This window comes from Semicossyphus pulcher, unplaced genomic scaffold (genome assembly GCF_022749685.1).
Source record: "Semicossyphus pulcher isolate SPU_LCO1_2020_fin unplaced genomic scaffold, fSemPul1.0.p SCAF_16, whole genome shotgun sequence".
Lineage (NCBI taxonomy): Eukaryota > Metazoa > Chordata > Actinopteri > Labriformes > Labridae > Semicossyphus > Semicossyphus pulcher.
This window is the reverse complement of record NW_027211670.1, coordinates 16,541,331-16,568,603: the sequence shown is the minus strand read 5'-3', so window position 1 is coordinate 16,568,603 and position 27,273 is coordinate 16,541,331. Positions and strand designations below refer to the sequence as shown.

Below are 27,273 nucleotides of genomic sequence, written 5' to 3'. Positions count from 1 at the left end.
TAGGTCATAAAGCCCGCCTCCTCCATGTTAACAGATGGGACATGGGTCAAACTATAAAATCAAAATACACAACAAACATGGTTTCTGTCATTATAGTTAGTTCTTATCATGCTGATTTATGTCCTAGTGTTCATTCTGTTGACAAATCCGGTTCCTGCAGCCGATCTGTTCTGGATCAGCAGAGTAGAGGAGGAACGGCGAGAGGCGTAACTAAAACAATCACTATAGTCATTGAAGTTTACATGTCTGTGAACGTCTGCTTCAGACCAACACAAGAAGCCGTTCTGCTGTTAAACACGCCGACATGCGGGATGTTTTCGGTTTTTTTCCCGTTAAGTTAAGTGTGTGTTTTGGTTAGCGGGAGTGGCTAAGGCGGCTCCACCCGCCGATCTATACTGCGCAACTCTGGCTCCAAATGACGCCACCAGCTCAAGATGGCAGCGCCCGTCACGGGGGTATTTTGGCTTTAATTTTGTACAGTGAGAGCAAATAGAGGCGCGTTGTCCTTCTACTGTATATATACAGCCACTTTTATTCTTGCACTTGCATTAATTCTTGTTGACAATGGTGCTTGCCTTTTGTTGAAAGTTCTTTAATCTGTAATCTACCCAAGTTTCTTTTGTTTTGTCTGTCAAAGCACTTTGTAAACATTCTGCTTTTAAAGGTGCTATATAAATAAAGTTATTATTATTATATACAGTCATTGGTCCAACTCCATGGTAAATATTTCCCTGATGAAGATTAAAAACCTTTAAAAACAGCCAATAATAACACATTATATTGAAATGTAACAATTAAAAAGGGCTGCTAACTTGCTTATATTGCTTAGCACTGTCGTTTTTTAGCAACTATAACTCAAACATGGCAAATTAAGCATTTGTTTGGGACTATTTTATGTAGCGAATTAATTTGGTTTTTAGGTATGCATTTACTGCAGCAGTTCAATGTTGTTGGCTTGACGCAAAATAAAAAACAGTAGCAATGTTAGTTGGAATTAAGGAACCTGTCAGACAGAGCGTCAGTGTGGCTTGTTTGGGACTATTTTCTGCAGCGAATTAATACATATTTGGTCTTTACATTTACTGCAACCCTACAATGTTCGTTGGCTTGACGCAACATAAACTACAGTAGCAATTTTAGTTGGAATTAAAGAACCTGATGCGTCATTGTGGCTTGCTTGGGACTATTTTCTGCAGCGAATTAATACATGTTTGGTTTTTAACTCGGTATCAGTGCATCATTGTGGTTTGTTTATGTGTTTTTATCAGCTTTTGCACAATAATGGAGGTCTACAGCACATACCAGACTTTATATCATTAAATCGCGTTTAATAATAATAATTTGGGGGTTAGAGGATTGTGCAGCCTTGGCAGAGCCAGTGTTTTCCAGTTTTTAATTGTTAACACTGTTTCAGAGAGGCATTAAATCTGCTTTATGGTGTGTTTGCAGGCTGTAATTTGTGCTGTTGTGTTGGATCTCATTATATTCAAGTATTCCGAACATTTTATCTGCCTCATTTAAAAAACACAGTGCCAACACGAATGAGATCACAAAGCGCTCTTGCGTCTGGGATCAGGATGTACAGAATTTTCTGGTCTCCCCGTGAATGTGCATGTAGGAAGACATTTTTTTCTTTTATAATTGTTAATGACGGGAAAGCCCCAGTCGGGTTCTCTAAAAGGTTGTCAGAGAAATCGCTAACAGCTGCCAGCCGCAGGAATGCAGAAATGCCAAACCAGCACTTTGTGATTGGCATAAGGAAGTTACACCCACTTTGTAATAATATGTTTCTCTTTGGTGACTTGCCAAATGGGTCGCTTGCCAATGTAGACATGACGGACTGATCCCATCGTTCTGTGCAAAAAAACACCATGCCAAGGAAAACTGTAATTATTTGTCTGGGGCCAAGGTCAGGTCGCTGTAAAGCTCATTATTACAAATGAGATGTAACTTATGGAACAAATCTAATAACGGTGACTCAACCTGAAAAGTCATTTTGATGAATAGGCCTTAATTATAGCTATTTGCCTTTACATTTCATACAATAGCTAGTAGCCCTTTTGACAAGGTAATAATGGCATGTGCAAAAACACGGACAAATATTTAATGTTAGATCTTAATTGGTAATTTTCTATTGTGTTAAATGACTGATTTAGTACAGTTTAGCAGCATGATACTGCACCGCTGTGAGTATGGGGACTGTAGTTTTTCAGCCGAAAACCAGAAGAAGGAATGAGCTCAGGAGACTGACTGTAGTCGTACATCTTCCTCGACTCCGCCACACCTGCTCAGATCCGTCTGTAACAAGCCGCTCCGTCTGCTCTGCAGGTGTACTCTGGGTATTTACTCAAGACCCATTTACCACAAATACATGCTACAGTAGCTCATCTTCCTCCAGCAGCCCTGTTTCTTCTTCTACTGTCTCCTCACAGTCAATCCATTCCCCCCTTCCAGTCCCAGTCGTGGTCGTAGCCTTGATGACACATTTACTTTCCATAAATCAATTTCTGAAACTCAGCAATTACCCCGCACCGCAGGGAAGTCAGAGGGAATCTATAAGTCAAAGGTCCTGAAGATGCTCAATAGTCGGTTCTGTCACTTCCTGTCCGCCTGACTCAAACCACAGTGATGGACCTCGGTGGTAAATCTAAAGCAGGTCAATAGAAACTGACAAGACACAAGTGCGGTCGGGAAGTTAGGTCGGGAAAACAAAACAAACAAAAATACTTGGACGCTCTGATACTTTCTCTAAAGAGCAAATGTTTTTAGTTTCATGCTGCAATAAGCTAAACCAGAAGTTTAATAGATTTTATACGACATACAAGCCTGGGAACCAGATGAGTCTGTGAGCTTGGCTCTGGTCAGAAAGTCATAACCATTTATCTAATATGTGGCTGATTTCATTTAATGACTGCGCGGACGAGCACCATCGAGGCATTTTTGTAAAACAACCAAGATGGCCGCTGCTGATGTGGACATCCTGTCACACAGTTCCATGTCGCAAATTCTGTCGTTCTGTTTGTTTGACGTTCGACCCAAATGCATACAGAGGCCTTTTAACCTGTGCCTGTTGATTACGCCTACAGGAAGGAGTGGTTCCAAATTAAAAAGCATTTGCAAATTAAGCCAAAATGTAAGTCTAATATAATCATACGACAGTATACGATACCTAGTTTTCATTAGGGCGTTTTACACTGCCAGTTCAAGGCGGGATCATTACGCCTCTGTTACGTTCCGTCTTCTATGTAGCGCGCACGAAGGCGGAATGCCTCTGAGCTGGAATCAGAGGTAGCAACAGAGGCGAAACGGCGTCTGTGAAGCACGGGCTGTTTGTTCACATCTCGCGCACGTTTTGCTTCTGCAACGCCGGAACGCTATTTAAAAGCACACACTGGGGCGGCTTTACGGCGGCATTGCGTGATCCAGTATAGAATGACAAAGGTGGCATGAGGACGAAGCTTGGCTACGGCACTGAGGCGGAGCCACAGTGTAAAAAAGGCCATTGAGTTCTGTTTAACAAGGCTTAGTATTGGAGAGAAATTAGCGACACGGCAGCTACAGTTCAATATATTGCGATAATGTACGCAAGGCAATATATTAAAGTTATTTTAATCTGTAAAAAAAACTGTAGTAGTATAAATTAATACACCACCAATCCCATAATATCTAAGTGAAACAAGCTCACTTATGCAATCAGAACAGAGGGATCTGCATTTGAATTTATCACAGTACCTGAACATCACAGCACATCTGCCCATATCAATAAAAAGTATATAAAATCTTTGCATGTAAACAACTATTAAACTGTGTTTTTTATATTAATAAAGTATCACAAAAGACAATGTCGCAATACTTGAATGTATTGACACTCTTACTCTAGAGTCTAACAGTTAGTATATCACGTTATTGATGTATTCTTCTGTTTTGCACCAAAAGTTATTAATATAAGACTTGCAGACGTCAATCAAACTGCAACTTCAGAGTTGCATATTAAACCTCAGAGATGTTCTTGTAGCCGTCGTACCAGCTTCTACATTGTAATTACTTTACTTCCAGCTGTGAAAAGCTCCTGTTTCCTTTGTGCGTTGCTTCCGAGGAAGAGAAATGTTCATTAACAACACAGTGTAAAGTGAAGCACATAACTACTGTAAACTGAAAACCTGCTTTAAAAAGTAAATAGTGTTACAGGTAGTCTCTCAGGTGCTCCTATAGAGGTCAATAAAGGTCATGGATCACCTAATGCCCCTTTAATAACTTCTTAAAGCGGGAGGAAAATGCTTCCAAACGCTGTCAGCGTTACAATCGAGTGACAGCTGAAGAGCCGGAGAGACCCTCGAGACAAAAACTGTAATGTGATACTCTCCTGCTCGTCCCACTGCTACTTCCAAGAACGCAGATTTAATTTCTTTACATGTTTACCTTTGTTTCATCCCTAGCTCCCCCTCCCCTCAAACATCTCCCTCCTCTCTTCCCTCCCTGGAGACGAGGCAGGCAGGCAGCTCTAATAAACAGCGGTGTGAAGCCTTACAGTGACGGCGCGCGCCGAGGCAGCCGATGTGATCAATTATCGAGTGGCCGATTCTCTTTAATTAGAGGGTTTAAGTATTGAGTTAGTCTGGGTGGGAAGCTGAGAAGCAGCATGTAAACCAACCTCATTACACTGCAGTGATTCACCTCCCAGGAGCTGTGATCCACGCAGTGTTTACACCCTGCATTTGTTTCTGTGGTAACATATCGAGTGGAGGAATGGCTCGGTGACAGACACTGTTTCCCCCCCCCCCCCTCCTCTTCTCTACTATCTCTCCATTTTCTTTCTTTCACTCTCCCTCCCACTCACTGCTGAAGAGGCTGTCACACTGCTTTGCCTTTTGTTGTGGAGAGTCTGGAGAGGTAGCACAATGTGTCCTAGTTAAAGCAGTGCCCCATCTGCCCGGCATAATTAGACAATTATGCTGCAAGGATCCGTCATTAATTCCTTTGTGGTGGCCAATTTTCGCACCACAAAGAGGTCTCAGGTTTAGTTTTTCTTTGCACATCTCTGTTCATTTACCCCGGCCCCTGTTATCGTCCTCGAGTATTGATACTGTGGCAACTTGGGGCAGGAAAATATTCTCCTGCCAATATTGACTGGTTTGTACTGTTGTAGTGAAAAGGCCGAGGGGAATATTGGCGGCTGTCTTGTGCTGAATAAAAACAAGCAGCTAAGAAAACAGCACTGGGAAAACAAATGCACACACACAACAAACAGCCATAGTTAATGTATTGAGGTTATGTATACTGATGAAATATGCATTATGTGGAATGATCGCAGTGTTGCATTGTGGGGTGAAAAATGAGAGCGAGGAAACCTTCTTATCAAGTGTACAATGCTAGTTTGACCCACTAAAACACCACCAATTAAATCTGGAATTCACATTATATTTATGTCAGTGATAAAAAACTAAATGAACCACTTTTTTAAGAAATATTGATCTGTTTTGTGAGGTCATGCTTGTTCAATGCCATCTAACACAGTCAATTTAGTAAGCATTTTCATGAGATCAGAGTGTAAACACTTGTATGCTTTCACAGCATCAAGGCACTGGGTAAACATTCTCTGAAAACGATGAAAAACATGAGATGAAAAGTTTTCAAATTTGTTCTGATGTTGGGAAGTTGTTGCAAATGTTTCATGTCTTTACTAAACAGCTAAAATGTTAGCTTTAGCAAAAGCATGTACAGGCTGTTTGGGACATACACTTAGCAAGCTAATTTAGGCATGCTAGCATGCTATGTTACATACTAATGTTATCAAGGTAAGTTATGTTAGGTACGGTAACAATAGTGTTTAAACATGCATACAGCTAGCGTTCACCAAAGGTCATGAATCTTTTTAAAGGTATGTTTGGCAGGTGAAAATCTGACTAGTGACACTTGTCAAGGTATTTCCAACAAGTTGCTATCCGCTGTGTTAAATACTCTATTCTGATTGGTTAATCACAACATTCAGAGGTCTGTTATTTCTAGTTGCTATGAAGAGCAGACCATTACTAAGGATTCAGCTCTAATCACACAATCCGGAGGACTAACTATAATCATATCAATCCGCCGAAAGAAGTCCGGTAAATTTGACGAGGGAAAAAGCTTTGTGTCAGGGTCCTCCTCACCCTGTCGGGGTTTCATTCTAACAACCTGCTCACTATACATTAACCCTTACATCTACACCACAACATTGTTTAAATGGTGTGTTGGTAAGAATTTGGCAATATGATACCTGGTTACGAAGCAGTATATCACAATATATCGCGATACGGTGAGTCAGGCAATAACTTTTCAGGGGAAACTATAATAAAACACTTTTTTATGCAATCCAAATATTGAACTTGAGAATAGATTCAGTGTCAAATAAGAGATACTGTTGTAATACTCAAGTGTATTGATATTCTCTTACACCCCTGCTGTCTAACAGTTAATGTATAAAGTTATTGATGTACTCTATTATATGTCATATATCTGACTCCTGGAAACACATTTGAAATTTGGAGTGTAAACTTGAGCAAAATATATATGTAGCGACCTCAAATTTGAATAAAATATAAAGCGCTTACATCACTTTCAGCCCCCCAAAAAAACTATTACAGAAGATGATGTAGTGCGACACTGCACCTGTCAGTAATCTCCCGAATCTCGATTTACTGCTCATAATAAGAACTGATAAGAGCTGTTGAGTATTTGTTATGTTATAAACAGAGCATGAGTGAAGGAGGGAGTGATTTCAGATGCAGCAAAAGACATCAATCCAAACCTCTATTCAGCCAGGCAGCCTTTACAGTAATTATATGGATCTGGCAGAATGAAGTTCCACCTCAGCGTTGTGTCTGTTGTAAAAGAGAAACCTGCTGCTTGAAGAAGAACAAATTTGTAAACTCCCCATTGAACATATGTGTTGTCACGTTAAGTGTTTCACAGTTACACCGAGTTACTCAGCTTGACAGAGACATGTGGGAAGAAAGCTTATAATGCAACTCAAATCTGATTAGAGCAGTGATCTAATCAGCCATGAATTCATCTGTGAAGACAAGCAGGCAAGAGAAAATCACCGCGGAGAATTCTGTATAATTATCAAAAATCTCACAGCGGTACATTAAAATTCTAATTACGACATATTATCTTAATTGCTAAGGAGATGCAAATCAAAACAAGGTTAGCGCTGCTCCCTTAACATGCAGGAGAACATGTGGTGGGAAACTCTTCAATATTCACTGAATCAGCTTGACTTGTTCGACATGAGAGGCTGTCATTTTGTAATGCTTCCGCCTCTTAGGGGCGATAATCCTAGCTGAGAGCACAGGCAGCAGCGGCGCAGTCGTGCAACAATAAGACAGAACAAACATGTAATTGCTGTGCATTCATTTACTTTTATTGAATCCAACAAAGCCGGTGACAGCTCATTGCAAGGAAACAAATGCTGCTGTCCAGAGAAAACCGTGTACCTCAAACGCATCAGGAACGAAGAAAAAAAGCATAGTGTCAATGCACTTTTTAGATTACCTTAAACTAAGCGATTATAATCCTTATCCGAACAAAACAAATCATGATCCCAACACTCAAATGTCACGACCTGCTGCGAGAGAAGCGTCCGTGTCTAATGTGCAACAACTACAAGAAAAAGAGAAGAAGAAAAAAGTTGTCAAGAAACTGCAACTCCCAGGGTACACAACAAATTGCTCGCCATAAATTGTGTCTGACAGGTGCACACTGTAACTCTGCAGACATAAGACAGCCGGATGACAGCAGGCACAAGGGGTAATAGTGAAAGGAGAAGAACATGCCATTGAACATGGATTTATGAGCAGGTCCAGACTGGAGCGATCCATCAGTGGTGTCACGTAGCATCAAATGCAGTCATGTTTGGGACATGTTTAGATGAGACTTCTGAGGGTTTTAAGGGTGCCGATACTTAAAAAGACTTTTGTTGGAGGTAATTTGCCTCTTCTTGGCAAAGGAGAAGTCTGTGGCTGGTGACAAATCCAGTGCAAAATGGAGTAGTTATACTTTAAAAGGGAGCTCCAATTGGCTATATTTATAATGTGGCCATTTTTCTCTGACATTACACTCTGGATGGGAAGCTCAAATCCTGGTGAAACGCGGAACTGCTGTGGTTCAGGTTTTAATTTGTATATATGAAGGGTATCATTTTACCACTTCCAGATTGATCAGCTACTGAGACCACTAACAAATAGTCAGGAGGGAAATACTTGAAGTATGAGCCATACTTCAAGGCTCAACAACATATTTGATAACTCATTAGCTTCCATTAGACAACAGCTACTGTTAGCATTCATCCACTCCTAATTTTTTAAGTGTTAGCTGGGATATGGCTGAAGGCTAACATTACAATTTGATAACGTCTTACACTATGTTGAAAAGCCTTTAAATGCTAGCTAGCCGTACTGTAAGATGGAATGTAGCTGAATGCTAACATAAGCAGCTAAGTTTAGAGTAAGCTAGTAAGTGGCTGAAGGCTTACTGTTTGATAAGGTTATAGGATATGATAAATTGCATAAATTACTAGCCAACTGTAATGTTCACTAGGATGAAGCTGATTGTTTACATTAGCGGCTAATAGTAGTGTTAGTTTGAAAGTGGCTGAATGCTAACATTAGGCTATAATAGAAAAAGCTTAAATTACTAGCTTACCTTTTTTAGCCAGGATCTGGCTGCCCGCTAGCTTTACCATTTGACAACATTGTACAATATAACAGGAAAGGCTTAAATTCCTAGCTTACCGGAATATTTTACTAAGATGTGCTAATATTGGCTAATATTGGTGTTAGTTAGGAAGTGGCTGAATGGTAACATTACCATTTGATAACATCATATGATATAACAGGAAAAGCATAAATTCCTAGCTGTCTGAAATGTTAGCTATGGTGTGGCTAGATGCTAACATTACCATTTGACAGCGTTATATGATTGTCTTTTCATTTGCTGATCAATCAAGGAACTTAATTCTGATTGTCAGATTCCACATGTTTCTATGACAACCTGGAACACGGACATAAAAACATTATAACAGCATTTAAGCTTCCAACCCTTAGCGTGATGTCACAGGAAAATGGCCGCTTTGTGAATATGGAGAATTCCTCCAGAGGTTCTGGCAGTAGGCTAATAACAGTATGTGGCAGCTTTAAACTAACTACAGCCATTTCTGAAAACATCACATTCCTGACAGAAAATAATAAATCAGGGGTACCCAATGTTTTCACTAAAAGATATTGGAGCTGCTCTACCAAGTGGCGTTGGAATGGTGGTTACCCACATACTGTAATTGAGTTTGTCTTTCTCACTTGCTCCCACAAACACACACATACAGTGCAAATACTCTCCCTTCTCTTGCTGGACAGAAATAAATGGAGACCCCAGGAGTTCCCTTTGGCCCCGGCCCTATCGGTCTATAACAGAGCCGACAGCTCCGATCACTCCTGAGAAAGCAAAAGCTGCTCGGGGATCGCTTTACAATTCTCAGGGGTTCGAATAACCTGATCTTGAACTGATCCGGCACACTGATCCTTCGGTATTGGGTTAGGAACGTGTGAAGGGGCCTGTTGAATGAGCTCGCTGGATATCAACATCCTCGCTCCGTGTTGCTCCAGCCCCGGCAGATTGTTTGACTTGATTAGTCTCTGCCCGAGTGTTAGACTAGCCCTCCAGACACCGGTATCAACGTGTCAGAGGGAAAAGTGCTCTCCCAAGTCTCAAGGTGGAGCCCATTACCCTGAGTGAGAGCACTGTAAGTTAATAGGATTTGCTCCCGATCAAGAGACTGAGCTATTTCCTGAGGCTGTTACAGACCGAAGCACAAAAATAAATGTTCCTTTATTCAACACTATTAAGCAGCCCCCCCTCCCAAAAAACTCCAACCACTCTGACCCCACCTCTCCCTTTTCTCCTTGTTGGAATATCTGTTTTTACTGCAGGAGGTTGTGCTCTACCTCTCTTGTTCCCTTTGCGTTTTTTTTCCCCTCTCCTGAGCAGCCAGTAAAAGTAAAAGGTTGGCACTTTTTGTCTAAAGGAGCCATTTGTTCAGGTGAAAATGAAACTTGCATGGTAAGCAGAGCCAGGCCTGCGGTTGGACGGGGGGGCAGAGGGGATTCCAGATTAATCATATGGACTGTACACCATGAGGATATTCATTGAGGAGTAATTGCCAAGGGGCTTTATGTAATGTATTCTCCCCATGAGGTAAAACCTTGTAGCAGGGAGAAAAGGATAATAGAGTAAGAGGATCATATAAAAATGTTTGCTGCTCCAACCTTTAACTCTGAGCTTAACCCCGACCTCGGATAGTAATTACAGAGTTAATTGCCAACTGATCTGAGGAGGAGGCTCCATCCAGCTTTACTGCAGATGTCAATTGGGCTTAAGGAGGCTCCGTCGGAGGTGCAACAGATCACAGATTGTCTTGCATAATTTAAAGAAAGGACAATTAGCAGCAGAGGGTCAAGAAGTGTTTGGTTTTAGAGTTTATGGTGTTAAAGTTTAGAGCAAGTAGCGCTGCCAAGTAATTTAATAATGTCATTTGTAGACTTTAAGTTGGCTGAAATTAGAACTGCATTGAACATATTTTATCATCAATTAATCTGTAATTCTTGATACATTAATTGAAGTTATGGTTTAACATTAAGTCTCATCATAGTAGCAACATATATTGTTATTGTTTTACAATATAAGTGTTATTTAAATGATTGACTTTGTCTGATATAATGATTAACAGTTGAACAAGGCTCATTGTTGCATCATATCACATGCAATTTTGCATACATTTGCTATATTGTGGTTTATTACACGGCTGTGTTACTTGATTCTGATTGGTCAACTGCGGCATTCCAAGGTCTGTTATTTCTCGATAACAGACTGCTGCTTTGAAGAACAGACCGTAGCATGCTCTAATCACACAATCCGGAGGACTATCTGAAATCATATCAATCTGTCAAAAGTAGTCCGGTAAATTTGACCTTGGTCTGTTTACAGAAGAAAACAAAAAAAGAGACCAAACAGTGAAGAGAAACCAATAAAGGTTAAATGCTGCAAACACTGTCGGCTATGACAGACAGAACTACAAAACTGAAGATGGCACATGAAGTTAACATTAAACGGAACACAGTGTGGGATACAGCAGTGTTTTAAGACGGTGAATGGAAAAGAAATTGTCAACGAACTCTGACAGATGAGACAGAAAACCTCCATCAGATGCTGCGCTGATTCCTGTGGTCCCGTTCACCGTGTCTTACTTCACCATTAGAGGAAATGTTGATTGTGAGTTAAAACAGCTAGGTTAGCTTATTTTAATTTGAGTAATAGCAGCTAGGTTAGCTCATTTTAATATGAGTAATAACAGCTAGGTTAGCTCACTTTAATATGAGTCATAACAGCTAGGTTAGCTCATTTTAATATGAGTAATAACAGCTAGGTTAGCTCATTTTAATGTGAGTCATAACAGCTAGGTTAGCTCATTTTAATATGAGTAATAACAGCTAGGTTAGCTCACTTTAATATGAGTCATAACAGCTAGGTTAGCTCATTTTAATGTGAGTCATAACAGCTAGGTTAGCTCATTTTAATATGAGTAATAACAGCTAGGTTAGCTCATTTTAATGTGAGTAATAGCAGCTAGGTTAGCTCATTTTAATGTGAGTAATAGCAGCTAGGTTAGCTCATTTTAATGTGAGTAATAACAGCTAGGTTAGCTCACTTTAATGTGAGCAATAACAGCTAGGTTAGCTCATTTTAATATGAGTCATAACAGCTAGGTTAGCTCATTTTAATGTGAGTAATAGCAGCTAGGTTAGCTCATTTTAATGTGAGTCATAACAGCTAGGTTAGCTCATTTTAATGTGAGTAATAACAGCTAGGTTAGCTCACTTTAATGTGAGCAATAACAGCTAGGTTAGCTCACTTTAATGTGAGTAATAGCAGCTAGGTTAGCTCATTTTAATGTGAGTAAGTTAGTAAGTGAGTTACCTCTCCTGTGAGTGTAACAGACCATTTTTAAAGGGAAAATGGAAGGATCATTTTTAAACTAATAAAATAATTTCCAAATCAACATATTATGTCAAATAATTGATTTCATAAGTAGGTACCCATGTAATAAGCGGGATAATGTATAGTGAGCAGGTTGTTATCGTGGAGGAACCCCTTCAGGGTAAGACAAAATCCCTGGTCCTGCTCACCCTGTTGGGGTTCCATTCCAAACAGCAACCTGCTCACTATACATGATCCCTTACATTTATTTGAGTCTGAATAGTATTCCTATCAATAATATGAAATGGATTTTATCAGGCAGGCTATAATTTGATGTTTAAATGACTGTAATTAGCTCTAAGTTAAATGAACAGAATGTGTTATTTATTTAACAAAATGCTACAATAATTTGATTATTTAATACTTGTCATGTTGTGAAAAATATAGTAGAAAAATATTGTTATTAATACTGTCAAACTGATTTCAGCCTGATCCTTTGGCAATAATTCTTACCATATTAGCCGGCTCTAATCGTACCCAGCCTTCCTTTGGTTTGCATGCCAACACACACCACACAACTCAAGTTTTGACAACTCAAGATAGAAAATACAGCAAAGCACATTAGACTATATAATAAGCCTCTGTGAGTGAAAGCAAAAACAGACAGATTTCCTCTGGATTTGTTTAAAACCTTAAGAGAGAATAGAGCTGGCGTGTTTCAGCACAGATCTGAGCGCGGCTCACTCAGGAAACCTGAATGTCTTCAGTGAGTCAAATAGTTAAGTTGAGCCGGTGCTGCCATAAACCCGGTGGGAGAGCTTGGAATAATCTAGGCGATGTTAATGATGCAATTTATATGTGAGGGGACCGGTGTTTGGCAGGCTCTTTCCGTCTGAGCGGGCTGCACAACCCAGCGAGCTCCCAGCACCCCCTGCTAGATGGAGGGGGTGGAGTAGGAGGAGGATGTCAGAGCCCATGTGAAAAGAGGGAGCGAGCGGAGCACTGATAAGAGCCATTACTATTAGTGTCTGTCTGTCACCTGCTGTGCGTCATCCAGCCTTCTCTCTCTCCACATGCGCCCCCATCCCCGTCGCTCCATCCCCATCCCTTTTCCTCAGGCACATCACTTCAAATTTGCACTCACCTACACATTTTCCATCCTGTCACAGATATACTCAGTTGGCTCGAAAACTGAGCCGAGCTGCACTCTGGAAAAAAAAAAAAAACTACCGTGAGCTTTGTTTCAAAACAGTTTTGAATTAGCGAAGGTGCAGACAGCTGCTAGCGTTTATTCGATAAACAAAATAGCTGTAGATGAATTACCGAATTGGCTCGGGGGGACGTTATATTCTACACATCCACTTTCTCAGTTTTTCCAAGCAAACACAAAGCCTAATTTGGTATTTCATTTATTACTTGGCACAATACGACAGCTCCTTAAACTTATGAACTCAGGAGAAATGAACAGTAATTGCAGGCTGTTCTTTATTTTCTTTAAACCTTTTTAACCAAAATATTTAAAGCTGTTTTTCTCAGTTGCTATGCAACACTTCAACCGCGAGAGTGGGAGCATGCTGAGAATGTGCCAAATAAATGCTTCTGCCACAGACATTCTGCGGGGAAATATGAGAGAGGGGCATCGCTCAGTCATAATCACAGGAAAATGTAGAGCAGTTGTGTAAAAGGCACAATCATCCTTTTATTCATCTGTTACTTGACCTGTGTCAACAGATGATTCCAACTAAAAGTTCATTTAATGAACCATTGTGTACAGTCTGAAAGGCACTCAGACCAGCAGATCTTTTTTTCATTGTCTGTGCAGCAAACATATAAGTGCCTCCTTTTAACTGCAGATGCAGCGACGTGGCAGGCGAACTAAGCGTCCTGTGCAAAATATCATCTGTAATTTGACATGAAAATGCTGCCAGATCTGTAGACTACTGTCTGTTTCACAAGTCCTTTTAGATTTCACTCAGAGCTCGCCTGAAGCCCGGGCAACTGTACAACAGCCAAGCAAAAAAAGCAAGCGAGCCCATAGTGCAGCCTTTCTTCCTGAGCCTGGAACCAAGGACTTAAAGCAAGGACGCGTTATGCAAGATATCACATTCAATTCCACCGCCAGCCTCTGAGGCCAGATGATACACGTTGAGTGCGTGTGTCTCCCGAGCCCTCAATGTTAATCAACACTCTTTCCAATGCATACTTATGAGTTACAATCTACTCCCCACGTCTTCCCTTTGGCAGCCTAAATTAAGTCGCAAATTTGACGGCAAATTAACTTCAACTGGGACGGTAATGTGTCACCTATACAGCAATCTGTGCCATTTCTGTGCCGCGGCGACACAAACCTTGTGCATCTGAGGGGAAAATTAAATCAAACAAATTATTTGTCGTGTGAAAGTCAAATTCGAGGAAACAGAAGAAAGAAGGCGCCACGCGGCGGGGCCATCAGCTGTTAACAAATCCCTCTGATGACAAAGCCTTGCATAATCGCCCAGTCAACCTTTATCATTGTGATCACAGAGCTTGAGATTTAATGCACGCTGGTATTAGCTGTGACATACAGTCACAATACAGCGGAGGTGGGAGGAACACATGCTCAGATAGCGTGTGTACGTACATGTGGGTGTAGAGGGGAGGTGGATGTGGCACCAACAGAGATCTCCCCACTTCATCATTGAGTAAATGGCACCACAGACGTGAGCCTCGACTTCACAGCTGCCTCATGGCGGGTGACATTGAAGCCCACGCATGAACACATCGCTCATCAAAGCGAATGAGGCGTTCTTTGCTTCCTCTGCATGTGCCGGGGAAAAACAATGGCAGCCCCCCCACCACCTCAAGTGCGCACTTGCACACCTGGAATGTCTAGAATGAGGGGAGATGGGAATGAAAAGAGGGGGGGAAAAGATCCATTTGGTTTCATGCATCCCTCACAAGAAGCTTAACAGACTGTGACCTTCCACCGCTTCGTAATGGGAAGGAAACGGCAAGACCCCGGCGCCATAAAACGGCTCAGAGCGGGTGCGAACAGTGGTTCTGCAATTAACCTGTCTTAAAACAAACAAGAGGCTTTCGCTTTAACAACAGGCACGTACTTGAGGGGGTTGATTTCTGCGGCGTGGAACTCAAAGGCCCAACAGGGTTCGCCGTTTTAATCGGCCATTAGCGTGCTCATTTCGGCACAGCTGCGCCGACATCCACGCAACTAGACGCTCGCTCGATGTGATCAACAAAAAATAAAGTCAAAGCTCTTATAAAGCTAAGAGAACGGATGCCTTTAAAAGCCCTCCAAGTCTCTCCACAGACACAGAACATTTGTCTTAACACTAATCATTAAGTGTGAAAAGCATGTAAGTGAAAACAGAACGCAACAGTAAAATTGCACATCCTCCTTAAAGTTCAGCCGCATAGTTTGAACACAAAAGCTCCACTCTTTCTCCTTAACTGTCCTCTTCTCTCTAAGTGGAACCAGACGTAGGCATTTCTTCATTTAGCCCATTCAAATGGAGGCGAGTTGCTGTTCTTTATTTATTTAACAAAACGAGCTGTAAAAGCCAAACATTAGGTCATGGAACATTTTCAAACCGGGAGAAATAAGTCAATGCCTTCAATGAGACATCAAACCCAGTTTAAGTATCCCCCTACAAAATATGAGCTGGTGAGGATCTTTTTTTTTCCCCCCCTCTTGGAGTCAAGTAGTGCTGTGGGACTTTTTCTGGTTTTTAAATACAACTTTCAACAGTGTGGTGCACATGCGTTTCCAATTAAGAGCTCATGCGAGCCTGGGCCCCATTCACCCCGTCCACGATTGACCAAGTCGGAGGAAATGTTAAACAGGCATCATAACCATAACAGAGCCTGCGGACTTCTCAGAAGCCTTTACTTTCTAAACAATAATTAAGACATCACGGTGAATTGATGATATAGACTGCGAACGTCGCATAAAATCTAAATAAAAGAAGAAAAGGGAACATGCTTAATCATAACTTTTTGTGATGCATTCACAGCCCGGGCACTTAACCGTAGCAATTTGTCCCTTTGCGGAGCGGCTACAAAGCCTGCTTACAGTGCATAGAAATAAAAAATGTCAATGCTGCTGATTTGTGAGGATCATAATGAGAATGCACGGTTTACACGAGGCACTCCGAGCTGGATCTACTTCCCTGGAAGCAGCAATAACTCCCTATGAGCCTGTCTCTGCTCAGACTTCAATCTCGGGGCCCTAAGGAGCTGTTGGAGGACTTTGATGTTCTGTCTAAATGAATTGACTGTGCTTCTTGATACAGCCCTCCAGTCAACTGGCTCCCCCCACCGATTCTGTCACCTGTGATAAACACCATGCGTGCTCGCCGGTACCAAAAATCCTGGATCACATGCTCAGAAAGGCCATGATTTTTTTTTCTTCTTCCCTCCCTTCAACTTTGTAAATGACTGAAAAAGAAATATGATTGTTGTTTCCCGCCGTGCTCCATCTGAGCAGGGAGCCCTTTGATGTGTGAGGCTGTATGTGAGCGAGCAACGCCGGGGCTGCTTTTTGTTACCTTACAGACCTGCTACATCCAGTAGGTGAGCCTTTATGTCAGTTGGCCCTTCAGGGCATGGTGTTTGTTAGAGCCTGGGCAAAGGCAACCACCTCCAACCCACTTCTATCACTGCATTTTTTTCCCCCTTCTTCTTCTTTAGGAATCAGAGTCGGAGAGCTCTGCATACAAGCTTGCAACTTTACCGACTTGATCCAGACAAGATGTAAGGCTTATTGAGGAGCACTGGTGCACAGCTAAGGAAGTACAAATGTGTTGATACATCTACCTTGCGACTTTAGTTTGTCGCAATGTGTGCTTTGAATATGGATAAGTAGTGACAGGAGTTATAATGCATGGAAAATAAGAATAAAAATAAACGTCCCAGTGCTAAAGATAGCAGAGCGACCGATAAAGAAGTGGCAAACACAGCGACGGTGGATTTCAATCAAAGATTGGGGCAGAGACAGTGGTTAAAGGGAAACAATACTTATCCATCTAAGCTCCAGCTTGGTCAATTCTCATTTGACTAAATCCAATTACCATCGATTCTGCATCTCCGTAAAGCCGAGGTTTAGGTTTTCCTTGATAGTGCAGAAATCTTAACTCGGATGAAGCGGGAGTATTTAACCTATTACAGCCTCCGATGAAGCGGTCGGGTTTTGCAGGAAAGTACGAGTTCTACTGGCGAAAGGCATTGATCCTCCCACACCCTGGGTTTTCCCAGCGTGCGCAGCGATTCCTGAGCAAAGCCTCTGAACACTCCTCTCTCTCCTCCAGCAGCGATGGTGCTCCTGAGCAAACCTGCCCTGGATCGAGCATCTCATTTAGTCACTGGACCCTTTGATGTGGATTCAGTGCTGCGGTGCATATCATTCGTGTTTGAAGGTTCAGCTTCCACAATACAGCAGGGTTTGAAGTTTCACATATTGCAAGTGCTACAATGTGATAATCTGGGAGCCGGTTATGCATTATACATTTTTCATAAAAGAACAGCATCACCTGAAAGTGAAATGTGGAAAAGTCAGCGCTTGAAGGTATATATTGACAGAAACTGTTTCTGAGACTTCTGGGTGTGGGACGAAAACACTCTTGTTATCTTGAGCACTTCAGAATCGGCTCTACATCTTACCTTGGAAGGGGGTAAATATCCAAATAAACAGAGTAGAATAACATTTGACTGGGGTTTGCCACGCCATTATAAAACAGAATATTTTGTTGATTGAACGCCTCTCAGAGAGGCCTTGACTGCTATTTCTCCAGCAAGGACCAGCAGCAAAGAAGTCCTTCTCCATCTGCTTTCACAAGGTGGTTGAAATGCACCTTGGGGCACTTATTTAAGTGTCTTTTATAAATATAAAAAGAAAAGAAAAAAAAAAATCCTTGTTAATCCAGTCTTAACGATAGAATGTATATAAGAAGTTAACATAGCCATTGGCATCTAAAGCAAAGCAGTGCCTTAAACCTGCATTCTTTCTGAGAGACTCAGTAAGCTCATCAGGAAGGCTGGATCTGTCCTGAGAGAGGAACTAGAGTGTCTAGTGGAAGTGTCTGAGAGGAGGATGCTGAGGAAACTCCTCAGTACCATGGGCAACAGCGCTCACCCCCTGCACGCCACACTGGAGTCCAACCAGAGCACCTTCAGCGGTAGAAATGTTTTGATACCATTTATTTGTCCTGCACTGATACTGATACCTAGACCTGAGTATCAGCTCATACCGAGTACCCCTTCCATACTATTGTGATTAAACAAATATACATAATATTGGTGTAAAAAACAGGAATTGCTGACATTTTGCTAGCTTCAACTAAGATTGAAGTCTTTGCTAACAGATTTGTTGTTTGTTATCATCACATGATAATTTACCTGAAACCAGTTGAATTTTAGGCCAATTGGTTATTGTATAGGACTGGTGCATTGACTGGTATACTTGCGATACATGATACCCAATACCCGATACCCAATACCGGATACCCCATGCCCGAAACCCGATACCCCATGCCCGAAACCCGATACCATATGCCCGATACCCGATACCATATACCCCATGCACGATACCCGATACCCCATGCACGATACCCGATACCCCATGCCCGATACCCGATACCCCATGCCCGATACCCCATGCCCGATACCTGATACCCCATGCCCGATACCTGATACCCCATGCCCGATACCCCATGCCCAATACCCGATACCCCATGCCCGATGCCTGATACCCGATACCCCATGCCCGATACCTGATATTGAAAGCCAAACTAATAATAGCACTGGCAAGTTTGTAATTGACTACGGAAACTGGGGCCCACTAGTTTTCAAATGCTAACTGCATCAAGCACACAAGATTTAAACTGAGGGTGTATAAATGTCCAAATAATAAAAATCAAGTTGGTACTTAAAGTCTGCAAGTGAATGAGGTTTTTGCAAGCACTTCTGATTTTGATAATTAAAAAGTGTTTGTGTGGAGGTGCACAGCTCCGTGTCTCTTTTTAAAGGATGCTTACTGCCTAAAAAACATGGAGATGCTGACAGCCTGAGGGCCTGCCTGCTTTCTTTTCCATCTCTCTGTATCCGTCTAGTGCTAAATACACACAAACCCGCATTAAAAATGCACAAACACACACACAGGCACATGTGCACAATTTCCACACATTGTACCGAAACGAACAACAAAAACCCACACACACAAGAAAGAGCCGGCGCTTTCACAAACATCAGCCTCTCAATTAGCTTCTGCACTCATTTCTCCTTGGAAGAGAATTATTTTTCAGCTGGATGCTTTTTCTTTGTTTATTGTGAGCAGACCAAAGCCTTATCAGCAGCTAATCACTGCATGTCAAATTCACAGACTTACTGCAGTCACTTAAAAAAAGGATTCTGTGAATAATCTTCTCTAGTTCAGATTGCCGTTTTAGATTTGGACAATCACCAATTTCTTTTAGATGCTAAAATCTGTCTGACAGCCAGGGAGAAGATCAGCGTTTGTTTGATATAATTTGTTGTGACATGTTAATTGCATCTACTTGTAATTCTCTCTAATTGATGTTTGATATGTCTCAGGAAATTAGGCCAACTAGATAACACTGCAAATATTATGAAGCCTCCCCGCCTTTCTCTTTCCATGGCAGGTCTGATGAATTCACAACACCTAAAACTGTAATGTGTCAACATGCTGTGCAGCTATGCTCTGTATTCCCAGGGCTGCCAGGCTGACAAATCTAAGGTTACAAGCATACCACTGTATATTCAAAACACATTCAGGCACACTGCAGAGGGCCAGGGAGGACTAACCTGAGCAATTTTCACTGAGTTCTGGGTCGAACCACCGGCATGGTACTCAACTTTGTTCCTCTTGACAATTTCTTCAAATCTAAAATAAAGAGAGAGGCACAAGTTGTTACAAAAAACATTCAGCATTAAACACAAATAGAGTTAGAGCTGACCTGCTAATAAAGGCTTAAACGCTATATACAAGCACCTATTACATTGGCAGACAACAGGTTTCTCTACACTTGACACATTACAAAATGTGTAGGAGGAGTGAGACGAAATCATATTTCATAAGCACTACAAATTGGTCAACACAAAATCCATTAGGAGAGCTTTCACTGATACAGTTAAAGGTTAGCTGTTAGGGATGTGAAAAATCTCACAAGTGTTGGACGGAATGCCGTGAAATATGTTACAGACATTTGTGGTTTTCATAAAATAGATCCTAATTCTGTTGTGGTCCCAAAATCTTTTAATCACAATCAACATTTCATATTTTCCACTCGTTAAACACAGGACACAAAAGATGAATTCCAATGAGTCTCAGTTGTTTCTATCAACAAGGCTGATATAACATGTTGAAATGCTAACGTTAGCATCACAACATCAACAACTAACTAAACACCTCACAGAGTGCTTATATTACATGTAAAAGTAGCATACCAACATACAGACGTTAGCATGGCATGAGCATGTTAGCATGCTAACAGGCTAGACTTAATAAACTTCAGCATAACATAGGGCAATGTTAACATAGTAAATGGCATATTGGACACATGCACAACTCCTAATGTCTGCTCATGTTGCTCTGTGTCTGATTGGCATGCTACCATCAGCAATTAACATTATGGAATGTTAGCATGCTAACATTCCAACATGCTAGTATAATAGTATAATATAATAGCATTTCATTCATTACTTTTAGCTTACAATTTCAAACCTTTATGTGTTACCTTTAGCTAACCAACTCGACCATTTTGACTTTAAGCTAACCTTTTTCAACAATTTAACAAAACGTTTAAGCTAACTAATTCTACCATTTACCCATTATTTTAAGCTAACTAATGCAACCATGTATCAATTATTTTAGGCTAACCAATTCTACCAATTGTCAATTATTTTAAGCTAACTCATTTTGCCATTTATCCATTGTTTTAAGCTAACTAATTCAACCAAGTATCCGTTATTTTAGGCTAACCAATGCAGCCATTTACCCATTACTTTTACATAACTATTTTAACAATTGATCCACTAATCTTGGCTTTAAAATTAAATCATTTATCAGTTAGTTTTAGCTGTTTCTTCACTGCTTATTCTTAGTTAGCTTTAAGTCGAATCATTTCCTTTAGCCAATTATTTTTACCATAATTACATCTATCCACCATTTTGGACCTCTCTGCTTCCTGGCTAACATATTTGTCCAGGCTGTAAAGAAGATGGTAGTATTTGTACTTTTCCATACAATCAAACTTTTAAGTGTCATACATTCCTTTTTCATCAACTCTGCTATTCTGGGTACAAAGCTGTTTATATTAACATCTTAAAAAGAAAAACAGGCAGAAAAAAAATGTGTTGTTAAGAGGCAGCTAGGGTCGTAAATGTCAGCTTGATAAAAGCAAAAGAGGAACATTGTCTACATGTGGTTGCAGTTAGCCATACAGTATTAAAGCAAGATGAGCAAAGACAATTATTTCTGTGGAACTTGAACTGCTTGAACCATGAAATAAACAAGAAACTATAAACGATCTTACACTTTGCAAAGAAAGGTTGCCATGTTGTAATTCATTGGTGATGTTTTCAGAGCAATTAGAAAAACTGGCTTTAAACAAATTGTGTACAAAACCTTATAAACGGATAAATAATTTATGGAGAGCCCACATGTGATTAAATGTTTGATGTATAAACCATACAGCAAAAAGTAGAACTGACTGTAACAGCCTCAACACAATGAGTAAAGAAAACAGACATGACATTGGGGAATGGGGAGTAAACAATTGCTGAGTTTTTCAAACATAAACCGCAGGAACACCCTTGGGTCTCCAGTAGTCTACTACTGAAGGCTGTTCTGTCATTTTTGCATTTTCCCATCATACTGCCATTTCAAACATCAATAGCTTTAATGCTTAGGCGTAACATGATGCAAAGCTGGGCTACGCTGCCAGATAGAGTCTTTATCTGGGGAGCTGAGAACATGAATAATGTGTATTCTCCACATCGTTCATACAAACAGCCTCCCGGGGGACCGGCTATATAAACGTGTCCACCCCGCTAAGGAAATTGACCTAGCCGCAGTCAAGTTGATACGCTACATTAAGAGGTCCTTGGTGTTTTTTTTCTCAAATGTAAATTGAAGACTGCCCATTTGTAAGCGTATTTACATCAGGGAAAGAAATCCAATGACATGGTAAATAGTTCAAGGTGCATCGTACCATTCCCACTGGTGTTACGTGTAATTCCACCTTAAATTGACTGTAAGATGTGGTTGTTGAGAGAATGCTTGCATGTAGTCCCAAAGGATGGCGCCATAGAGTGCCAATGCATTTCCTTATTATGATCAAAAATTCTTTCAGGAGAGGTCAAAGGTTGCCAACTTTAGTTTGATTCTAAAGTCGAACTTAGAAATATGTCCTCTGTATTGCATGCACTCGCTGCAGACAGGAGTAATATGTATGCAAAGTGCATCCTGGCTTACCAACATGTGTCAGCCAGAGGTGTTCAATACTTCAGCACAACCTGGCTTAACTAGGCATGGCCGAATTTTGAGCGAGTGTGAAAGTAACCTTTACTGCTTCAAAGAAAGTCTGCATATCATGTCTCAAGGCGAGGGGTCTACCCAGGGCAGAATGTTCCTAATAAAGAAAAAAAAAAAAACTTTCCATGCAAGTGGAAAATATGCTAACCGGGGAAAAAAAAATCCTTCCTGAGACACCTGTTATGACTCCTCGACAAAGGAAGAATTTGAGCACTGTGGGTGTTTATAACATGAAGGCAGCAGAGGGACTCCAGAACCCATTTCAAATAGACACACAGCTTCAGAGGATTTCAGCCTTTTTTTTTTTTTTTTTCTTCCTAGAAGTATTTGCTCCACCTTTCAGGGCAGACAGCATGGGGCCCTGCTCTTGGATGCCTCGAAAATCCCATCCGAAAAGGAGCAGCTGCCTCGAGACCTTTACACCCTCAAACATCATGTGATCCCATAGTAGTGACACCGTAAACGGCCCCCTTGGCCATTTAGGAAGAGAAAATCCCATTCCATCTACTGCAGGGCTGAGCTCTCTCTGTGATGGGAGGGAGCAGAGAAAAAGAAATTGTTTTGAACAAAATGTCCTCAGCCAGTAACCCCTGCTTTTAAAAACCCTGCTGGTGTTGTTCAACGGTACAGCAATTCCAACTATGCCGTGCATTCCTCGAACATATAGACAGCCCCGTGTTATATAACACATGCTCTACAAGCCCCTGACACTGCTTGAATACCACTCTTAAGCAAAGACAGGCTGCTTTTCAATTTCATACCTTCCAATTTGGGACTAATTGAGGCTCTTATTTTCTCAGCTTATATCAAATTAGGGGAATTAGGCTACTGAATGGAATATTTGTATTCCCAGAATATGAGAGTCCGCTTAAAAAAACCGAATACCTCCACATCTCCCAGGCTTAACACGTTCAAATTGTGTGGGGGCAGATCACACAAGTCGGGAACATCGTGTTGTTTACATTCCTGAGGATGGAGCCCCCACCGTTGTTTCCCATCAAGGGAAATATGAGAGCTTCCAAAGTACTAGGAGTGTTCTCGGCCCCGAGTGACTCATGAGTTCCTCCGAACAAAAAAAAAAGTAGATTATTTACATGAGGCAATAATTCAAGATTTGCTCCTCTAAGTCTCTTACATGGAGGGCAAGGGGAGCCCATTTACCCAATCCCTCTTCATTCGCCTTTGATGTTAGCCTATCTCGATAAGACCGGATGAGTGCCCTAAAATCCCTGTCGAGTGATTTCACAGGAAGAACAAGTCTCTGTTAATCAATGGCTAGATTGGATCTGGATCCTCGGGAGTGGTCGGCGTGAAAGTCCTCCCGAGTGTTCGAGTGCACACCGGGGTAATTCATCGCTAATGATCGCCGCGGCACCCGCTCTCCTCCGTTCCGTCCTTATTTAATTGCCTCGTTCACGTTTAAACAGCTTACAAATCACGAGGACAGGCAGGGAAACATGATCAAACAGCGCCTATCACTAATCAGGGGAGGGCATGAAGAGAAGTGAGCGGACTAAGGGGGGGGCTTCTTCGCCGCTCTCCTGTGGGGATTAGGAAGGAGGAGGGTGGTACAGGAGCAGTAAATTATCTGTGCTCCAGCTATAGCAGGCAGGTACATCCAAACAGGCAGATCCATCTTTCCCTGCCTCTGACAGAAGCAGCTAAAAGGCTTCAGTAATCCCAGATTCAACACGAGCATCTGGAGTGGAGACAGGTTCCACCATTGATTAGATTCCCCCAATCAGCGTGCGCATCCTACACCAGGCTTCCTTTAGTAGTCTGGAGGCAGTACAAGGCCTGATGCACAGTAATTGTTTCCATAGGTCAGGCGGAGGAAAAACAGCTCGGGGATGTGATGAAAGGGAGATGGAAAAGGGTGAGGAATATTGTTGTTTTTCCCCCCCAATTAAATTGTTTGTCAAACCTTTCACAAAGGGTTACGCAGTTTATCTGTTTAAAATCAATACGCCCGTCTCAGTGTGAAAGCTTGTCCCGACACAAGACAGGCCCATTAATTATTCTGTTCTGCGCGCTATCGCCGGGGCTGCTCAAGGTTGAGCCTTATCTTTTCTTATTTCAAATCAATAATTATCTCCTACCGTTGCTCGCGCTCCCACCCCCTTCAGAAATAGATGTGCTTTTCATTCAATGCCTGAGTCTCTCTCTCTCCCTCTCTCTTTCTGTGTGTAGCAACTGGTGAAGAACGCAGAATGAATAGGACATTCTTATCAGAGGAACATTAGGGCAGGATGGGAATAGATGGCGAAGAATGAGGCGCATAAAAGTACCGAACACAAATGAGGCATGATTCAAACAGCGAGCGGGGGCCTTGTTCCCGTCCTCTGACATCTTCTAATAGTAAGAGGATGAATGTTGATTTGCACAAAAGCGGTACGATATCGCTCAGGTATCCGAGTCCGTTTGGGTGAACCCCTAAAAACCCGCCTCGAGTCCCTCTAGGCGCGGAAAACGCCACAGCTCCTGCTTCATAGACAATTAATGACTGCACAATTACATGGTCATAATGGGTGAGTAATTGCATTAGAATGCAGAAACAACAAAACGTGCATCCCTTTAATAATCCAGCAGCAGCAATTGTTGGCGTTAACTGTTCGTACTTAATTAGGCTGCACTCAAGGATTACGCGGCGAGGGCAGAATCTGGTCATGGGCGGAGGATGAGTTCATATTATTTCCTCTAAAAATGTCACAGGTTTTTGGCTTGGCGCAGCCGAGGGTGGCGTTGTTTGTCACACTGTACTGTGTGGAAGTGGGAGAGGGAGTGCGAGTGTGTGTGAGAGGACATGAAAGAGAGAGAAAGAGGGACACATTGAGGGAGAGAGAGTGGGAAGACGGGAGTGTGTAAGCAAGGATGGGGCTTCTGGTGTTCTCTTGAGGATTGAGATTTGAAGCCCGAGCACAAAGCCTTTGAGACATCCTCCTTATCTTGGAGGTTGATACCAGGATCTTGGTGATTCAGAGCGCTCCGTGTGAATAATTCCACCAACACCCCCTACTGCGGGGACCATATGGCCCAGTGTGAACTTTAAACACACGGGGAGTGTTGCTGCCTCACCAGTCAGGCCTCCCATCTCTCCCCCCGCGCGCAGGCTAAGGTGTAGAGAAATGATCAGCACAGATAGTACACTAACTAGCCTACATGGAGAACGGCTGCTGCCATCAGTGGCTCTTCCTGTGTGGCTGCTGGGGGATCAAAGATGACTAAAAATAGCCCTGAGCATGCTTTTCTGAACTGAACATGCTGTATGTGCTGGCTGAGACGCCCACATTTTAATTATAAAACGCTCTTTTAAAAAAAGAGGGGGGTGAGGGGAGTCGGAGGGAGAGGATGGAGAGGAGAGGAGAGGAGAGGAGAGGGGAGGACGCCCACATGCACACAGAAAGAGAGAGAGATGTGGATTATGTTTGTTACACTCCCTTTGACTTGTGATGTTTCCTTCTGGCACCACCTGCTGGCAGCCGCCGTCAACAAGAAGGGAGGCGTTTGCAACTCGGAGCTTTAATTATGATTGCATCAGCCACCTCTGATGATGCAGCATGTGTGCTTTAAATGCTTTAAACCACAGTGTGTTCACCTATTTCATCAACAAACAACAGCGGAGTGAGATGCGAGGCTCCTGTCTCGCTTTATAATTCAAAAGGTCTAGCTGCACATTTCTCACAGATGAGTACGGCTCAGGGTGAGCACGTCAGATTTATGCAAGCGCCCCAAATCGTCGGATTCGTGCATATCAATAAAACATCAAGAGCAGCGCGTTTGACGGCTGAGCATGTTTCTGATGTCTCAATTACCAGTTGAGTGCCATTAATCTCTGCGCTCTGTCTCTCTTTGGCTCAGAGGCCGGCTGATGGATGCAGGCCCGCGACCTTTGCCCTCAGCGGCAAGGAGCCGGATGTTCTGACCCCCCCCCCCCCAGCGGGGCGACGGAGGTGAGTTTAAGTACTGTAGTACAGCACTCAGCCTCAGCAACAGACAAGGGAGCTGGGAAGTGAAAAAAAAAAAGAGGGGGGGGTTGTAATGTGTCTACACACTCAGTCAAGCATGAGTGCATCCAGTGAAGTGGCACCATGGCAAGCACATGCAGCTTCTGCACGCATGCTTGCATGTGAGCACACACACACAATAAAAAGGAGGGGTTGTTTCTCCTCCTCACACACCAGATAGCTCCGCTGGGGGTTTGTAGCCCTCACATTCGCTTCGTTATGTATTAAAAAAATAAAAATAAAAAAAATGAGAGAGGCATGGAGTCAAGTGTGTTTACAGAGCAGAATCTATCACACACACACACACACACCCAGGAGCCAGAGTGTTTAGCATGTACTCAGTGAGAGGGGCCTTTGTTGTTTTCCTCCCAGTAAGCAGATTGAGCGGCACGGCAGCAGCAGGGGTGTGTAAGATGTACACAGACAGCGGGGTGTGTGAGTGGAGAGGCACCTCCACTGATCTCCTGTGTCGTGTGATGATGTGTGTGTGATGTGTGTCTCAATCCAGGGCTGATCCCCCTGAGTCAGCCCTGTCAGTGATACGAGCCTCCCACCCTCTCTCTCTCCCTCACTCTCTCTTTCCCCCTTCGCCATCCGGAATGCTAATAACAGCCAGCCACTAACGCTGCAGCCCTGAATTATTCATGCAGCAGAGGGTCACACGGCATAATGAGGAGTTTACTCTCATTCTGGATGCGATTGTGACGCTGCTAATCTGCA

The 27,273-nt window shown here is 42.3% G+C and overlaps 1 protein-coding gene across 2 annotated transcripts in view; it reads right to left on the bottom strand.

Annotated features, from left to right (window-relative positions):
* The window catches only part of LOC138593444 (adenosine kinase-like), a 122,928-nt gene that overhangs the window by 86,037 nt on the left and 9,618 nt on the right, over window positions 1-27,273 (bottom strand). For both annotated transcript variants that reach the window (XM_069664452.1, XM_069664453.1), the window contains exon 4: window positions 19,819-19,897. In XM_069664452.1, coding sequence (XP_069520553.1) covers window positions 19,819-19,897 — 79 coding nt within the window. The remainder of the gene's footprint in view (window positions 1-19,818; window positions 19,898-27,273) is intronic.